Genomic DNA, 17,245 nt, shown 5'->3' with positions numbered 1-17,245 from the left:
TCTGCTTTCCGCTGGCCGTCTGCGCAAGTGCTGAAGTCGAGAATAACAATGGTTCCGTTGATACAAGTCACGTATGGTCGCGTGATCCTTGCTTCTTCAAGAATAGCGGGATCGTGCAACGCAAGGTTCGATTTGACTGGCAGTGCCACGGCTAAATCAGCGGTTTCTAAGCAACCGCATTTCCCATTCACTCTGCACTCGTTTGACGTCACATGGAGACACGACCCTTCTTCTGACTGCCCTCTCAGCATGTACAACTTATTTACCTGAATTCTGATGACCTGCCAATCATCTGTCGCTGGATTGTAAACCTCGCAGTCGGTTGGGGTGATGTCTTCACCTCGCTCTCCACCAATCACGAAGATCATGTCACTGTGAACAAACGCAAACGCGCTGGACCGAGGCTGGTGCATGGACTTGACATAGGACCAACGATCCTTCAGCGGATCATACTTTTCGACTGTCTTCAGGCACTCTCTGTGGGCCGAACCGTCCATGCCTCCAAACACGAAGATGTACTTGTCCTTGTAGTTTACCGCTGTTAGCTCGTACCGCGGCTCACACATGTCTGCCACCGTTGCCCACGTCTGCCTCTCAACATCATATCGCTGGACAGTTTTGACTTCTGACACCTCCTGCATGGACATACCGCCAATCAGGTAAATATATCTGTCCATCGTGACCGCGGCGCAGTCGAAGGTCATTGGCGCGCATGGTTCTATGTCCGTTGTCGGGGCAACGCAAGGGGTGGGTAGAAGATGACGAGCGGTGAGGGGATTTCTGTGAAAAGCAAGCTTGGGATTGTTCCACGGAACCTGTACATAGAGTCCAGAGTTGGTGTAAATAAGAGGTGTGCCATTCGCCAGCATTGATTTGTTATGAGGAATGCGAGCGATGAGTGACCACGGACCAGCAAAGGGAAGCCAGAAACACAGGTTATAGGAGTGCGTGTAATGCAACCTGTGGGTGAGGCCAAATAACACTACATTGTGAAAATGCGCGGTCTTAAGGACTTCATCGACTGAAACATCATCCTTCAGCTTGTAACCAGAAAAATTGGACAACTCGTCGATGTTTTCGTCGACAGCAAGTTTCTTTAGATAAAGATCTGGGATGCTGGTCATGTGGATGAGATTCAAAAGTCTTTTAAATGACTCTTCTCTTTCCTCTCTTGCGTGCTTGTACCAGCAAATTAAAGATTCCAACATTTGCGCTTCACTGGACAAAATATCGTCATTTGACAAGAACCAACGCATATCTTGGTCTGTGATTTCAAGGAATTCACCAGAGCGGGCAATACTCCAGAAATGATTACAAACGAAATTTAGCATCTCCTGATAAACTTCATCGAGGCAAACGAAACTTCTAACAAGGGAATATATCCACCAGAAGTTTGCTAGCGTTGACGAATCCTTTACAAAGTCAATTATTCTTCTCTTCAAATGTTCTATTAACAAATAATCGCTGGCTTGTAGCAAGTTCCTTGCATTATCAAATGTAATGGAAATCTCTCCACTGTAAACGAAGTTCAGTAACTCTTCGACAATGCCCTCATCTATAACACCCAAATCAACATTACTTTCCTGAACCTCTTTCATTTCAGATCTGAACAACCCTTTAAAATAACAGCTTACTGCCGCAAGGACATTTTTATGAACAGGAATCACTCTACCACTACACGTTGTCAAAGTGAGGTCACAGTATAATCCTTCAACCTGAAAGGCTAACAGTTTCGTCAAAACAGCTTCTTGAATAAGTGAATTAAACTTTGATTTACACTTTGAAGTAGACCCTTCTTTTTCAACCACTTGCTCCAGATAGTGGTTCAGTAAATCAAGTAAGCCCAAAACTTCGGCTACTTTACGCATTGGTGCTGCACTGAGCTGATCAAGTTTACACTTCCCAGTGTATAGAAAGTTAAGAATATTTTCCATAGTTCTCGGATCAACTTTTTCAAATTCACGACAAGTACTTTGAGAGACATCATCTTTTGAAAACAGCTCCCTAAAGAAAGCCGATCCAGCGGCTAAAACGTTTTTGTGAGCTGGAAAATCTGTGCCGTTTGCTTTAATAATGAAGTCCGTAAAAAGCCCGACATTCCGAAAACTATTGAGAGTTTCAAGTAACAACAGTTGATAGGAAACCTGTGGAGAGTCAGGCTCGTCGTCGTCTGTCCTTGATTCTGAATCTTGTATGTTGTTTTCCTCACTGGCTGCCAATGACAAATCCACATCACTTGGATGTAGCAAATCTAATGGATGATCCTGGTCTGCACTACATGCGCATATACATTTGGAGGAAACGCCACCCATCTTAGTCACACAACAAAACTGACTTACTTTCTACTTGCATGTCACACAACATCTCTTTGTCACACACTACAGATTCATTTCCTTTTTGCCATGCAGCAGGTACTGTACTTGGAGGGGAAGCGACTGCCTGCCCTTGATGCCTCCTCTAACTTGTGTTTTTGCTGTAATATTTTAGCTGAAAAACAGAGAAAGAGTATAAGATGTTAAAAGTTGGTGATGCACACCTTTCATAAGAGTAACAATAATAATAATAATAATAATAATAATAATAATAATAATAATAATAATAATAACAACAACAACAATAATACCAGGGGATAAGAGAATTGGTGAAAAGGAGAATGAGAAGGTTGAAAAGTATCAGAAGCTTAAAAGAGAAATTGCAAGGATGTGGAACATGAGAACTGTGTTAAATAAATAAATAATAGTTTATTAAAACTCTCTCACAGAAAAATCTGAATTAATGAGTTAAACAAAAGAAGCTTAGAGTAATTCAGAGGATTTACATTGTAGTAAAATAAAAATTAATCATACTAGTTGAAATATCGAAATGTAAAAAAGTTCTCTGCCCTCTTTGTCCTACAGGTAATAAACTCATTAAACAATAGAATTTGCCTGCATCCTTCCTTAGATTCAGACGATTGTACTCAGCAGCATGCAAAGAAAGTAGTGTCCGATAGCCCGGGGCTAGTGGATTTTGCTATCAGGCTAGTGAATTCTGTTTTTAACTTGCCTGATGGGCAAGTGATGTTTTATGAGGAATTTGAATAACAGAAGAACAAAAAGTTTTTAGGGCTAGTTGAAATGACATCTGGGCTAGTAAACGCTAGCCTCAGCTTGCCCGAATAGCAAGCTGTAAAAATGATTTTCTTTGCACCCTTCTCAGGCTGATTAATGAGTGTCCTTGTCATTAAGGAGTGTAAAGGATGATCCATAGACTCTATCTTATCCATGCATTTAACACAAATGTCATCACTTCTTTTCTTTAGTCTTGCTATATTTGCTATTTGCAAGGCCTCCAAACAGGACTCAGTTACAGGATAAATTAACCTCAAAGCCCTTTCTTGCACTCCTTCTATTAAATCGGATAAATAGTCCAGAATAGGGACATACAGGGACGGCATATTCTAATACAGGTCTTACTGTACTTAGAAAAACCCTTAAGAATGTTATCTTGGGTCACTCCAGCCCTACATAATATCCTAAGAGAGTATAACTTCTTACTGGCTTTCTTGACAATGAAATCTACCCGGTTATTCCATTTAAGTTCATTGTTTATTATTACTTCTAAGATCTTATAATTTTCAACCTGCTCTATAACATTGTTACCCATTACAATATGGTTAAGTGACGAGTTAGAATTGGGAAGGAAATTAATAAACATCTCTTTACACTTAGCTGGATTAAGTTTCATGTTATGAGATAAAATTTGCGGCAGCCATCTTGGCATGCTTACAGTAAACAGGTAGGATCATTGGACGATGAACTTGGATGAGTGGCTGGAAAGGTTGGACATAAGAATAGTATTTCATTACTCCAAAAAACTATGCTACTGGGAACAGCAAGGATGTTAAGGAAAGTATTAGAGTTCTACTAGAGTAAGAAGGTGAACTCTAAGGGGCCTTTGGTCATGGGTTATGACTCGCTCCCATAGCAAATAAATTGGTATGAGATGAGCCAGTGCACAAAGCAGGAAATAATAATAATAATAATATTTTTTCTCTACTCAGTTGATACAATACATATCAAATATACTCAAACCTCCTGTAAGTGACCACCCCAAAATCAAAGATTTAGTGGTTGCATATGAAAACAGGGGGGCATCTTCCAAGAAAAGGTCCCAACACATGTATTTTTTGGAAGACTGTTTGTTGCACGTAATTTCTAGGTTATGTATAAGTATAGTACCACGTTGTCACTGAAAGCTCTTGTTATACTCAGAGTGGCGCAGTTTGTAAAGCAAATGGAAACCACATCATGCATCATGCCGTTGTTTACGAGAGGTTTAAAACAATGGAAAATAATAACCGTCCAGTGGCCAAAAAGTGGTTGTGGACTGGCTTATGAGAGGTTCTAATTATAGGGATTTGAAATGAAATGTTTTTAATTCGAATAATTTTTTTTAATTAAATGAATTTTTTCTAATCAAAACTAAGGGTTTTTTAAATGAAAGAATAATTGTAAATAGTGTTTTGACAGAGTAGTTTTTTTAGGTGAATTGATTATAAATCGGATTTTAATAGTTAGCTTTTTATGAGGAAAATTTTGGAGTTTAAGTTTTGGATTAGGTGGCCAATTATGGGAAGTGGTCACTTATGAGAGGAGGTAGTACATGGAGGTTTGACTGTATTCGTAAAATATAACTACATATGACTAACTACACACGGCTGTCAATAATTGCCGGTAGCAGGCCAAAACCGTCGGCTAGTTAGCCATCCTTAGCTGACTACCTTCATCTCCTTCTACCATAACCGCTAACAAAAAATAAGCACCATTGAATAAAAATGTAATGCATCCATTTCCCAGTCTTGAATGAGATTGAACACATATTTTATACAGGTTTAGATCTGTGAAATGTTCTAAAAATTTACAGGGCTTTGTTACAGTTTATTTGACAGCAATCATTATTTCAGGACTTGATTAAAGGCTGCTTACAGATAGAAAGGGTTATTGCTATGAATATTATGATTCAATAAAAATATTTTGCCATTTCTGATTGTGCAAATCCCACAAAACAAGAATAGACAAAAATGCCACTTGATGCTTTATAAATTATATCTGCTAAAAAAAAAACATCCCTTCATACCCAGAAACTGTTGAGCAAAAGGTAAATGTTTGGCAGACAGGAACTTTATATAAAAGAAAGCCAGTCTTGGAAATATTTTGAATGAATCATAAAACAATAATAATTATTAGTTTTTATAATAAATTATTGGATATTTTGGCATGCATATGATAGGATGAATAATAAAGTTAATTCAGGAGGATGTTATTAGCCGACACCAGTGGAGCCAAGGGGGATAACACCTAGCATACTTAGCCTCATCCAATAATAAATAATAATGATGATACTAATAATTGAAAAATAATTATTCATGTATCAAGGTGTTAAGCTTTACGGTAAATGAGCGATTCAAGCGAGATAATTTAAATTGTTGAAGTTTAAACCTATGGCTAAAATTGATTCACTAGCCTACTAAGGGTTTTCATGTCCTCTTTCAAGGCTCATTACTGCTAATTAAAAACAAACAAACAAAGACGCTTAAGAGCTATTTTTTAAATGTGTTGATGTGGTTTTTACATGATGCCATCGTAAGCTCGTTAAAGCGTCTCACCAAGAATCATCAAAAAATATACCTAACATCACCATGATTTCAGCTTACGTAAATCATCATTGTACGTTCAACAAATCTATCCGATTTAACCATCACAGCAGTACATTAGTGAAACATCCATTAAGTTGCTACACCCGGCGAATAAAGCTTTTGAATCGATTACCCCTTCTGCAGTTCTGGGCAAAATGAGAAATCGATTTTTACATTGTTAGAGTAAAGAATTAAAGGCTTTTCATACCTCTCATCCACACGCTATCGTCTTGGCAGAAAATCGTTTTACTGGTAATCATAAACATATAATATTCATGAAAATGATCAAGATCCATCAAAATCAATTAAACTTTCAGGGATGTTTCCCATAAATCACACTGACATCAACGCGCCATTTTGAAATGCCACTCGATCAGAAGACTGGAAGCTACTACTAACCAATCGGAATCACCACGGGTAAGCGACGGGGGATATTTCGGGCGCGCGTCGCTGGTTCTTCGGGTCTTCGTCAATAGGCCGCAGATGTTCAATTGCTTTTAGAAAAGATCGTGCGAAAATACACTGTAATTCCACGCTACATTGAAGAAGAAAGGTAGGAATACACTTTTGAAAGTTTCTTGTTTATTTTGAAAATGGCTGACAAAAATTGTTAACTACTGTTAGAGTTTATTTCACTGAAAATCTTGATCAACCAGGTCTGTGAATTATGTTCAGCTTGTTTAAATTAACAGCTGATATTTTGTCAAAGCTATGGTAAAACGAGCTATAAAAAGTGCATCTTGAATTGTTTTGCCTCATTGCTACTAAAGGAGTTGAAAGCCGATGTTGTGCTTTTTATCACCCTCGTTCAAACCTGTCTGCCATCAAATCAGGTCGCCTATTCGCGTGGAGAGACATGAGACATTGTTGCAAGTGATGCTGAATAGGCCCTTGTCACGGTTTTCGACGCCATCTTGACGAGTAGGCAAACGCGCGAGAAATTACAGTGTTTGTATGAGAATCTAATGCCGAATAATTTCCGTAGAACGGCTGCTCTGAAAAAAATTTGATTTGTAAACTAAAACTTCACTCCTAAGGATTCTCCTGAAAACATTTGAGGGCGTTACATGCACTAGAAGACCTAGAGCCACTTTTTAAAATTTTCTATACATTTGTCTGTAAGAAAGTCCCGGGAAAATTACAGACAAATATATGGAAAATCTAAAGCAAGCCTCTGGAGAAGTTTAAGCACAGGTAAACCCCCCAAATTTTTTAGGACAATCCTTTGCTTGGAGCTTTAGTTTACAATTGATATTTTTTTCAGAATGGGCGATTCCAGAAAATATCCATACCATACCACGGACGGCTTTTAGGATTTCCGAAGGGGAGGGGGGGTTCATGATTATGGAATTCTGAGGGCATGGGGGGTATTTACGATTGGAAATCCGAAGGCATGGGGGAATTCCACAGGTTGGATTTCTGGAGTAGAAAGTGTAGAGTGAGTTCCTTGAAAACGCTATTGTTGTGGACTTTTGTAGTTCGTAAATAAACCACGAACGTATGACCGTGGAAGCAGAAGACAAGCATCGATAGATCAGACACGTGTTTACGCTCATAACTTATAGAAGTGAACAGTAAAACGTGGGTTTCACATTAACCTTGATGAATTTCTTGTCCCACGAAAAAAGAACTGAATATGTATCTTACTGCTTGCAAGTTTCTTGTTACTCGCGTCCGATGAACAGTAAAAAGACTCGCACCAGTCCCTGGCTTCCAAGGAACGCCTGTCAGATTAGAACACTTTTCGTGCACACTACATGACGTATAAAAGGACGCAACACGACTCGACTGTATATTTGACCGCCGAAAGATTTTAACAGTCTGAATTTGAGCTATTTTGCTTTGTAAACGTCAAAACAGCACAAGAAAACAAAGAGGAGTAAAATTGCCGTTAGTGGTGTTTATTTTTATAGCCAAATTCGGACCTAAAAAGGAGTTCGCACAGCCTGGCTACTAGCGGTAGGTTAGAGTAAAGCTTGTCGCCTGGCGCTGCTAGGTCACAGCCTTGAGGAGGCATAAATTCATGTTCGTTTGTTCATATAGGTGTTGCTAAGTTGAAAATGTACTTCCAAAAAAACGGAAATTCTGAAGGGGAGGGGGGGTTCACGATTATGGAATTCTGAGGGCATGGGGGGGCTAACACATCTTGGAATTTCCGAAGGCAAGGGGGGGATAAAGCATGGAAGCCGTCCGTGGTTGGGTATGGATATTTTCTGGAATTGCCCAATAGCCGTTTTATGGAAATTATTCGACATTTATAGATTCTCATACAAACACTGTAATTTCTCACGCGTTTGCCTACTTGTCAAGATGGCGTCGAAAACGGTGACAAGGTCTATTAACAAATCGACAAATTCTTTCCTTGGTCAATTTAACGAAAAGATTTGATGTTGCTGTGCGTCTGTTCAGTAATAGATCACCGATCTAAAAGTGGCGCACGAGCTAGCCTACATGTACCATCCCCCGATTCAGGACTGTGCTCTAGCAGAGCCCAGTGGTGCCTGGCACCCAACTTTTGCTCCTGGCTGGGCACCCTAGATTTTACAGGTTCAGAGCACTGGGCACCTTTCAATTTTCCTTAGACCACAGCCTTGCCCCCATTCCTATGGAATTTGCTTTCCTCCAGTCCTGCCCCTCACAACTAAAAGTTAATAAGATTTTAAGTTGCTGGGTAGAGTAAATATAATACAAAAAGCAGGCGGTGAATCAAACAACTGGGGATTTCTTTTGGTTTTGTTTTTGTTCTATTTTCCTACAAAAGAAGCCAGGGCCCGGTTCCTCGAAAGATGGTTAAGTTTAACCCAGGATTAAGCCCAATTTGAAGCAAGGTTTTCTTGTCTAACAACATGTAACTCGAGCTTTCAAAATACTGTTAAGCCTCTACTCCGACATAGTAATGATAACAGAAAATGTGACTCCAAGTAATACACAGAAAGGTAAAATACAAAAATGGAACAAAATTTTTATCCTGGATTAGCACTCGCCCTTCAGGAACTGGGCCATAGAGTCTAATCCTCATAGCTGTGGGAAATCCCTTGCTCTTGGCCTGTAACAACGGCCCTGTGGGATGGTAAGAAAAACAATAAAATCCCCATTTACCTGGGATTTTCCTAACATAATATAAAGTTATCAGCAGCCTTCCTAGAATGTAAGCAGTCTCTTATTTTCGTAGCTCCTAAGTTAGGGGGGTAGTAAGCATTAGTGACACATGAGTGTTGAATCCTCAAACCACAGGAAAAACTAAGCAGCCTTTGTGTTATTTCTTTGCACAATATAAATCACTGTTTTCTTTTTCTTCTAATTCAGAAGGTTTCCAATAACTTTCACATTAAAATGTATTTATAATAATGCACTTTCGTTACTGGAGTGTTGTAGTGCGAGTGGCTAAGTTCAGTCTTCAACCAATTGGTCCAGCTGGAGTTAAGCTAAATGAGCTGGTTGTTCTCAGTAATAAAAATTATTATAATAGTAATAAATGTTATTATTATTATTTAATGATATGGCAGTATGACACATCTGGATGCCCATGCAGCATTAGTAAAATAACCCAGGAGTTGAGCATGTGAATTATTAAACAATTATAAACACTTATAGAGAGGAGAAGTCATTATGTCACATTGCCGTGGTAGTAGAATTTCAGCATGACAACAGTGATCTTATAAAATTATTTCATCTATTTTTCAAATGTTGCCAAAATTTTTTCGGGTTGAATCCGAAACGTCCATATCTAAGTTTTAGAAAAAAGAAGACAAAATTTTTCGGTGTTGTGTTCACCTACTCCATAAAGCAGGTATGTGAAATTAGGAAGTTTCATGTTGTAGTCGTAGAATGACGGCTAAGAAATGTACAAAAAAGAGTGATGCACATGCAAAGCTGTTGTTTTGCTAATATAAACCAACTGTTTTTTGTTACGTTCTCATTGCCATCGCTGTCATCGTTGCTTACAAGCTCCCTATTGTTGTGATCCAGAAATCTTGCAACCATGGTAACATGACATCACACTTATCCTCTCTATTGGATGAGGTTTTTGTGATATCTGGAATAGTCAAAGTCGAGGTAAGTGTTATCAGCCAAGCCAAAGGCTGAGGCTGATAACACTGACGGAGTGACCTTGATTAGTAGGACATGATGCAAACTTAATCTAATGTTTTATCATACATTCGTTTGAAAAAAACAATAACAAACACAGTGTCGCACAGAACAGACTTTGTGCTGTAGTTGGTAATCATGCAAAAAATGCACGCCCAACCTACAGATTTGTCAGTTATCCGCTACCAGATAACTGACTCATCTGTGGGTTGTGCTGATTTCCAAAATTAGCTGTAGGCTCTTAGCCTATGAGGGACAAATAGTGAGTGCAATGTATAATAATTGTATTTAATCATTATAATTACCATTTTTTTTTATTCTTCAAAATTTTTTTCCTCAGTATAATGTACATACATCCATACTGAGTAGGTTTATTGTCTGGCACTAATCAACTCATATCATTCTCTTAAAAGATGCTAGATCACAAAGTTTTACTTGCAAGCTGTTCATAGCAGAGAGATCATTCTTTTTTATAAACTTAAAAACTCCAAGTGAACTCTGGTGCAATGGGTGGCTTTGTGTCCAAATGTAAGTGCAGATCAAATAGCGGAATCTCCGATTTCAATGACAACCACAGGGAAGATTCCTCTGAATCATTACCATCTCCAAAGGATGAAGCATATGGAGCAGAATTGCAGTCACAAGAGCATGTGAAAAAGAAGAACCTAGAAAAAGATTTTTATAGTATTACCGTTGCTGAAACTCTAAACAGCTTCAGATTACAACACCAGTGGACGGATTTCACAATCGGTATTAATGGCAATCATTTCCCTGTCCACAAGAATGTCCTGGCTGCTAGTTGTGAGTTCTTCATGGAGTTTTTCAATGCCTGTGAGGATGACTTCTATGAATTAACAAACGTGAAACCCTCTGCTTTAGAAGATGTTCTGAATTTTCTTTACCTTGGAAAGTGTGCGCTGCATGAGCAGAATGTTGTTTCAGTAGTAAAAGTTGCACAGTTGTTTGGTTTACAAGATTTGCAAGAAGCTTCAGAAAAGTATCTTTCCTCACTAGAAAAGAAATGCCTCATCTCTCACATGACATTTGTATCTCGTGAAGAATCCATTTTGCCAGCCATCCAGGAATTTCAAGTTCAGGGATTGTTCTGTGACGTCACTTTGACCACCAGTGGTGGAAGGGTAATCCCTGTCCATAAAAACATTCTGGCAGCTGTCAGCGGTTATTTTCAAGGACTTTTTAGATCTGAAATGAAGGAGGTCCATGAGCATAATGTTGACTTTGGATCTATCGATGAGTCAGTAGTCAGTGATTTACTGTGTTTTGTATACAGCGGAGAGATTTCCATTACCCTCGACAAATCCAAGAACTTACTTCAAGCTTGTGAGTACTTGTTAATAGAAAGCTTCAAGAGAAAATTTGATAAGTTTCTGAAACGTAAATTGACAGTATCAAATTTTTGGAAGCTGTTTGCCTTAGCAAAGTGCTTTAATGGCTTGTCAGAGACTACCAATGAAATCTTCCGAACAGTCGCAGGTCATTTTTGGGAAATATCCAAATCAGAAGAATTCTTGGAGATCACTGAAGCAGAACTGAACCGCTTTCTTTCAAATGACGATATTACTACCAGTGAAGCTCAGATGTTGGAAGTTTTAATCCGTTGGTACAAATATTCAAGGAATCAGAGAGAAGAACCTTTCAAGAGGCTTCTTCATCTCATTCACATGTCTAGTATCCCTGATTTGTATCTCAAGTTCCTTGCTGAAAAGGAAGATGTCGTTGAGCTGGCTTCTTACAATGGTCATCGGCTGAGGGCAGAAGTGCCTTTGGATGAAATAAAGAAAACAGCACATTTCTACAATCTGGCATTATTTGGAGCGACAGGTGACTACAACAACAGTTTTGCTTGCTACTGGCTGCCCTTCGCTGGTCCCTGGTCGTTCATTTCTTCAATACAACAATCAACAGCAACTCGCAGGAACCCATTAGTTTATGCAGACGGAACTCTCTATTTTCATAATTACTCACAGTTATATCGTTTTGAGAAGATTCGTCTTTCTTTCGTGATCCACGCACTCAGTTTGAGACATTTTGATCCAATGAAATCATATGGAAGGTTAAGCACGTTTACAGAGGAACCTACTCCAGTTGAGGACCCTGTGACCGTTGCGTTCTCTAATTACATCTATTTCATAGGAGGTGGCACCCCTTCTGGACGGGTTAGTACTGTTCAACGTTTTAACACCGATAACCAATCTTGGGAGCTTGTGTCGAGTATGCAGGAAGTTCGTTGCCGCCACTTTGCAGTCAACTACAAAGACAGTTATATTTACGTCTTCGGAGGCGTCGACACGTCAAGTGTTGAAAGGTATGATCCAAAGGAAAACCACTGGTCTTTTGTAGCATCCATGCATCAACCTCGTTGTGATGGCCAGGCTTGTGTTTTAACAGACAAAATTTTGGTAGCCTGCGGCCATCTGGCATGCGAAGTGTATGATCCGCTTACCGATGAATGGCAGATCGGTAGTTTTCAGATCCGAAGAATTTATACCTTAAAGCCATTAAATGAAAGGAAAGATGTCGGAACCCTCTGCGAGGAAATCTTCCGCAGTGATGATTTCAATGGAGACAGCGGTGGTGACTTCAAGATAACTCCAGAGACAGACCCTCTTGGGCTAAAAAATGGTCTGCCATGCGATAAGAAGTGTTATGATTATCAGGATGCCCGCAGTGTATCTTTTACGTATTATAACGGAGTTATTATTGTCTTCAATTTTGACGAATTTAGGAAAAAGAAATTAAGGACTTTAAAGTTGCCAGTTTATTTTGTTAACCCAGAAACGGGTAATTTTACGATCCTGCATTCACTACCGTCCTGGCCCAATGACGTATCACGTGGGATCTTGGTACCTCTGAGCCGGAAGGAAATGATCACGGTATTGAAGGACTATCCTGGGAACAAATCGTAATCTTTGACGGCTATTTTGAGTATGTGTGTAGTGTTAGGATGCTGACAAGGAGGATTGAATTCTCCACGGTGGGGAGGCTGAAGCGAACCAGATAGCGATGCTGAGGAAAGTTTACTGAAAGAAAATCATGGCGCTTTGAGCCACACGAGTAGTCAGCGAGTCCGTTGTTAGGCAGAACAAAATCTTTCTAATCCACGAGATAATATCTGCTTCATATTTCAGATGGTCAAAGAAAAGTGAAACGTCTTTCTGCGCTACATACGTTCTTCGCAATTTCTACAGCTAATTACCTTTGAAATGGGGCTGCAATTCGAAATAAAATAGATTAAATTTTGTTCGACTACTGACCTAGCCTGCGTGTTTAGCGTTCGAAAGAGATGGGGAAAGGGGAGGATCGGTCGTGGAAGAACACGAAGGACAAGTCCGTTTCTAACGCCTGTCACGCACGCTCAAAATGAAACTTCCTAGTTTGCTGCCGAGAGCAGAACATTCCAACTTTCTTTATTGATTTTGCATCAATTCACGCAACAATCTGATTCCATCTTTGCGAGCAATGCTCAAATGTACAATTTCCCAATACATTGTAAGTTACACAACAGCTGCTGTAACGGTTTAACTTGTGCTGCTGGCCTCAATCCGGCATGGTATATTCTGAAGTTTACTGGTTTAACACTAATTTCGTACTTAGATGTCCGTTGGAGATTATTTTAATGCTTTCACTACAGTAGGTATGATTTTCAATCGAGATTTAGATTGCCTCAGTACCACCAAGTTATGAAGGCAACAAATATGAGAACAACAAAATCTGATTTGCTTCTAGTTTCCCTCGACAACATACTTTTTTAGTGGATTAGGCTAACGTTATGTAATTAAAGCCATTCGAACGGTAATACTTTACATCTTCCTGGTTTGGGCACCATCCTTGTCCTTACTGATCCGAGTGTTCAGGCTTTGCGGCTTTTACTTGATTGTAAGATCAGTTTTTAAGCAGAATTCGACGATAACAACAAGATAACTCTACCTACAATCAGCTGTAGTTCAGAGATAATTTGGGGCTCGCCTGAGAAACATTTCGCGATGCCACTCCGCTACTGGTTTCCCTGCGACGGAAATGACGTCTGAGGAAAGATCTCAGAAATTCCATATTGATGACGTGTCACTTACAGCTACTCAGATCTGGGTAGTACTTCTGATTGGTTGAAGAAATTTTTAAACAAAGCACTACCCAGATCTGCGTCATCAGCGTGGAATTCATCACTAGTTCCATCATTTCGTGGGGAAACCAGTCATGGTGGCGTCGCAAAATGTAGGCTGTTTTCGCAAGGCTAATTGACCGCTCCAGAAAATACCATAACATACCATAATGCTCTTTGTTTGTCACCCTAAAATTTTACCTAAGCATTGTCTTCAGTTTCTCTTTGGAGTTAAAATGGCCCCAAGTGAAACTGAAAACAATGCTTATGCAAAGTGTGTTAGTGTAAAGCGTTTTGTCAAGAATTGCTTTGCGTACTGATTTCTGAAATTTAAAGTTTAACCCTCTTCATTTCCCTTTACTTTAACTGCGAAATTATTAATACTTTTGCACTGTTTTTTCTTCAGGTGTAACAGACGCGGGGCAGCATCCAAAGGATCCGAAATATGTGGCACATGTCACTTCAGTAGAATTCATTAACACCGCTAAAATCATTCGTCAATACAGCTTCAAAACAACGGTACCAGAATGGGTGGTTTCGTGTCAACGTTTCAGTGTTTGGGCAGAAATGATCTGCCAGATGCAGACCGAACAAGAGATCCCATTGAAAACATTGAAGGAATAAAACCATCACTCTCCCAAGAGATACAGTCACCTCGCAAATCCGAAGATGATGGTCTAGAAAATGATTCGTACAGTGTCTCGCTTACTGATACTCTTAACAGATTTAGGCTGGAGAAACGTTTTACTGATTTTATCATCAGTGTCGACGGGAACCACTTTTCAGCCCACAAGAATGTCTTGGCGGCCAGCTGTGAGTTCTTCAGAGAGATGCTCAATACATCTGAAGAAAATTATTACGAGATCAAAAATGTGGAACCCAAAGCTGTCGATGAAGTTCTAACTTTCCTTTACACTGGAAAGTGTTGGATGTGTGAACAAAATGCTGCTTCAGTTCTTTCTGTTGCAGGTCTTCTGGGTTTGTGTGATTTACAAGATGCTTTGGAAATTTATCTTTCACCAGCGGAAAGTGCATATAGGCATGAGCATGCTTGTGTAGAAGGAAAATTATTCGAACAAAGTAAAAACTCGCTTTTGATAGCAATCCAGGGATTTCAGGTTGAAGGACTATTCTGTGATGTCTCATTGACAACTAATTGTGGAAGCATTATCCCAGTTCACAGAAACATTCTGGCAGCGGTCAGTGGTTACTTTCAAGGGCTTTTACGATCTGAAATGAAGGAGGTGAAGGAACGATATGTTGACTTAACGATGGTTGATGGCGTAACTGCCAGTGAGCTGCTAAAATTTCTTTACTTGGGAAAAATTTCCATCACTTTTGACAACGTCAAGAGCTTACTGCAGGCCAGTGATTATTTGTTGATAGATACCTTGAAGACGGCAATTGCCAAGTTTTTGACGGATTCACTGTCTATGTCCAATTTTTGGCAGCTGTTCTCTCTAGTTAAATCCTTCGGTTTTCTGAAAGAGATTCCTATTTCGAGAATAGTCTGCAGCAATTATTGGGATATCAGCAACTCGGACGAATTTTTAGAGGCGACAGAAGAGGATATGAAATTTTTCTTATCAAATGACGATATTCTGTCAAGTGAAGCTCAAATCTTAGAATCTCTGATCCGTTGGTACAAGTTTTCGATGAAGCAAAGAAAAGGATCCTTTCAAAACCTTCTTCATCTCATTCACATGGCCAGCATTCCAGATTTGTATCTCAAATCCCTTGCCGATAAGGAAGCGATTGTTGAGTTGTATTCATATGCTGGTCACCAAGGAAAAGAAAAAATACCCTTGGGCGAGCTTACCAGAACCGCACACCTCTACAATCTGGCGGTAATGGGAGTTACAACGGATCCCGACTGTCCTGGTATCCAAATGTTCTACTGGCTTCCGTTTGCAGGTCCTTGGTCGTACCTTTTTTCTATACACACTCATCCCATAAATTGGTGTGGAGGCCGGCCGTTTATCTACCACAACGATGTGCTGTACCTACAACTGTACCGTCGAATCCAACTTGGTTTCTTCAAGGGCCCGTTAACTGCAAGGAAATCTAGAAACTCGTCGTTGGATCCAGCTACCCTCACAGAAAGTTTGTCCACCGAAACTGAAGATTGTGCCGCCGTTGCATTGGACAGGTGTATCTATGTAATAGGAGGAATCTTTGAGAGCGAAGTTCTTAGCACTGTTCAACGATATAACTCTACTTCACAATCGTGGGAATGTGTCGCGAGCATGCAAGAACAGCGTTACTACCACTGTGCTGTTAATTATCAAGACAGGTATATTTACGTACTTGGCGGAGCGGAGGGTTTGGGTTGCCAGCAACGCATTTACAAATCAACTGTCGAAAGATATGACCCAGAGATAAATTGCTGGTCATATGTGGCTTCGATGCATCAACCTCGAATTAATGGCCTAGCTTGTGTGTTAACCCACAAAATCTTTGTACTTGGGGGAGAAACGATAGATAGTAATCCTCCAAATTGCGAAGTTTATGACCCGTTGACTGACGAATGGCAGATGGGTTGTTTTCAGCTCAAAGAAGCTACTTTACCCAAGCTTAATCCCCATACTGGCAGTTTTCGCAGACAATTGTTTGAAAGTGACGGCAATAACGATGGGTCTAGAGATTCCAGAGCTCGTTCACCACATAAAGCCTTTGACTGGCGTTTTGTCTACACTCCTTCTGTCACATGTTGTAATGGACTCATTATCCTGTTCGATTTTGGTCTATATTGGGATAATGGAGTACGGCTTCCTGTGTACTTGGTCAATCCAGAATCTGGTAACTTCAAGATTCTGTATTCCTTGTCATCACCATTCGATGAATACGTATCACGTGGGGTTATCACCCCTCTGAGCCGAAAGGACATGATGAGTGCGCTCGTTAGAGGTCTATCCTGAGAACAAACTTGTTTTTAATTTTGTCATGTGTTATAGAAAGGGATACTCTTGAGTCCCGCCTTTTTTACCACATACAGTCAAGTCCCTTCATAGCGGACACTGTGGAGACTTTGAGTTAGTGTCCTCATTAGCGAGTCTCCGTAATAGCAGGAGTTTATTTTAGTCAAACATCTGTAATTTATTTTTGCCTGGGATTTAGCTGCTGTCCGTATTATTTGGATGTCTGTTATAACGGAGTGTCCGTAAGGCGAGAGTTGACTGTAATTATAACAATACTAAGAATACTTCATTTTCATACAGCCAAACGTGAGCCATGACATGAGCCTCTTTTTTGTGTGCTACACGAACCAGGTGATGCTGTTGAAGAAATCCCAGTTTGAAACCATGCAAATCAAGCCGGCTCTGGTAGTAGGGATCTTAAGCACTGAACCACGACGACAA

At 39.9% G+C, this 17,245-nt stretch overlaps 4 protein-coding genes across 4 annotated transcripts in view; 3 read left to right on the top strand and 1 right to left on the bottom strand.

Annotated features, from left to right (window-relative positions):
* Positions 1–6,035, bottom strand: part of LOC140935779 (kelch-like protein 23) — an 8,294-nt gene extending 2,259 nt beyond the window's left edge. The window contains exons 1-2 of the mRNA XM_073385343.1: positions 5,886–6,035; positions 1–2,487 (exon numbers count right to left, since the gene is read on the bottom strand). The exon at positions 1–2,487 is cut by the window's left edge and continues 2,259 nt beyond it. Of these exons, the coding sequence (XP_073241444.1) occupies positions 1–2,312 (2,312 nt within the window). The 5' untranslated portion in view covers positions 2,313–2,487; positions 5,886–6,035. The remainder of the gene's footprint in view (positions 2,488–5,885) is intronic.
* Positions 1–17,245, top strand: part of LOC140935788 (WD repeat domain phosphoinositide-interacting protein 4-like) — a 135,233-nt gene that overhangs the window by 34,963 nt on the left and 83,025 nt on the right. The gene's annotated exons all lie outside the window — the stretch shown is intronic.
* Positions 6,137–16,804, top strand: LOC140935781 (kelch-like protein 23). The gene is made up of 2 exons (XM_073385344.1): positions 6,137–6,230; positions 14,293–16,804. The coding sequence occupies exon 2, from the start codon at positions 14,414–14,416 to the stop codon at positions 16,802–16,804; it is 2,391 nt and encodes a 796-aa protein (XP_073241445.1). The 5' UTR covers positions 6,137–6,230; positions 14,293–14,413.
* LOC140934174 (uncharacterized) lies at positions 10,273–13,230 on the top strand. Its single transcript, XM_073383847.1, has one exon. It carries the CDS (start codon positions 10,273–10,275, stop codon positions 12,691–12,693), a length of 2,421 nt encoding a protein of 806 aa, XP_073239948.1. The 3' UTR covers positions 12,694–13,230.

Source organism: Porites lutea, chromosome 4, assembly GCF_958299795.1.
Source record: "Porites lutea chromosome 4, jaPorLute2.1, whole genome shotgun sequence".
NCBI classification, from domain to species: Eukaryota; Metazoa; Cnidaria; class Anthozoa; order Scleractinia; family Poritidae; genus Porites; species Porites lutea.
This window is presented reverse-complemented; position numbering and strand designations above follow the sequence as displayed.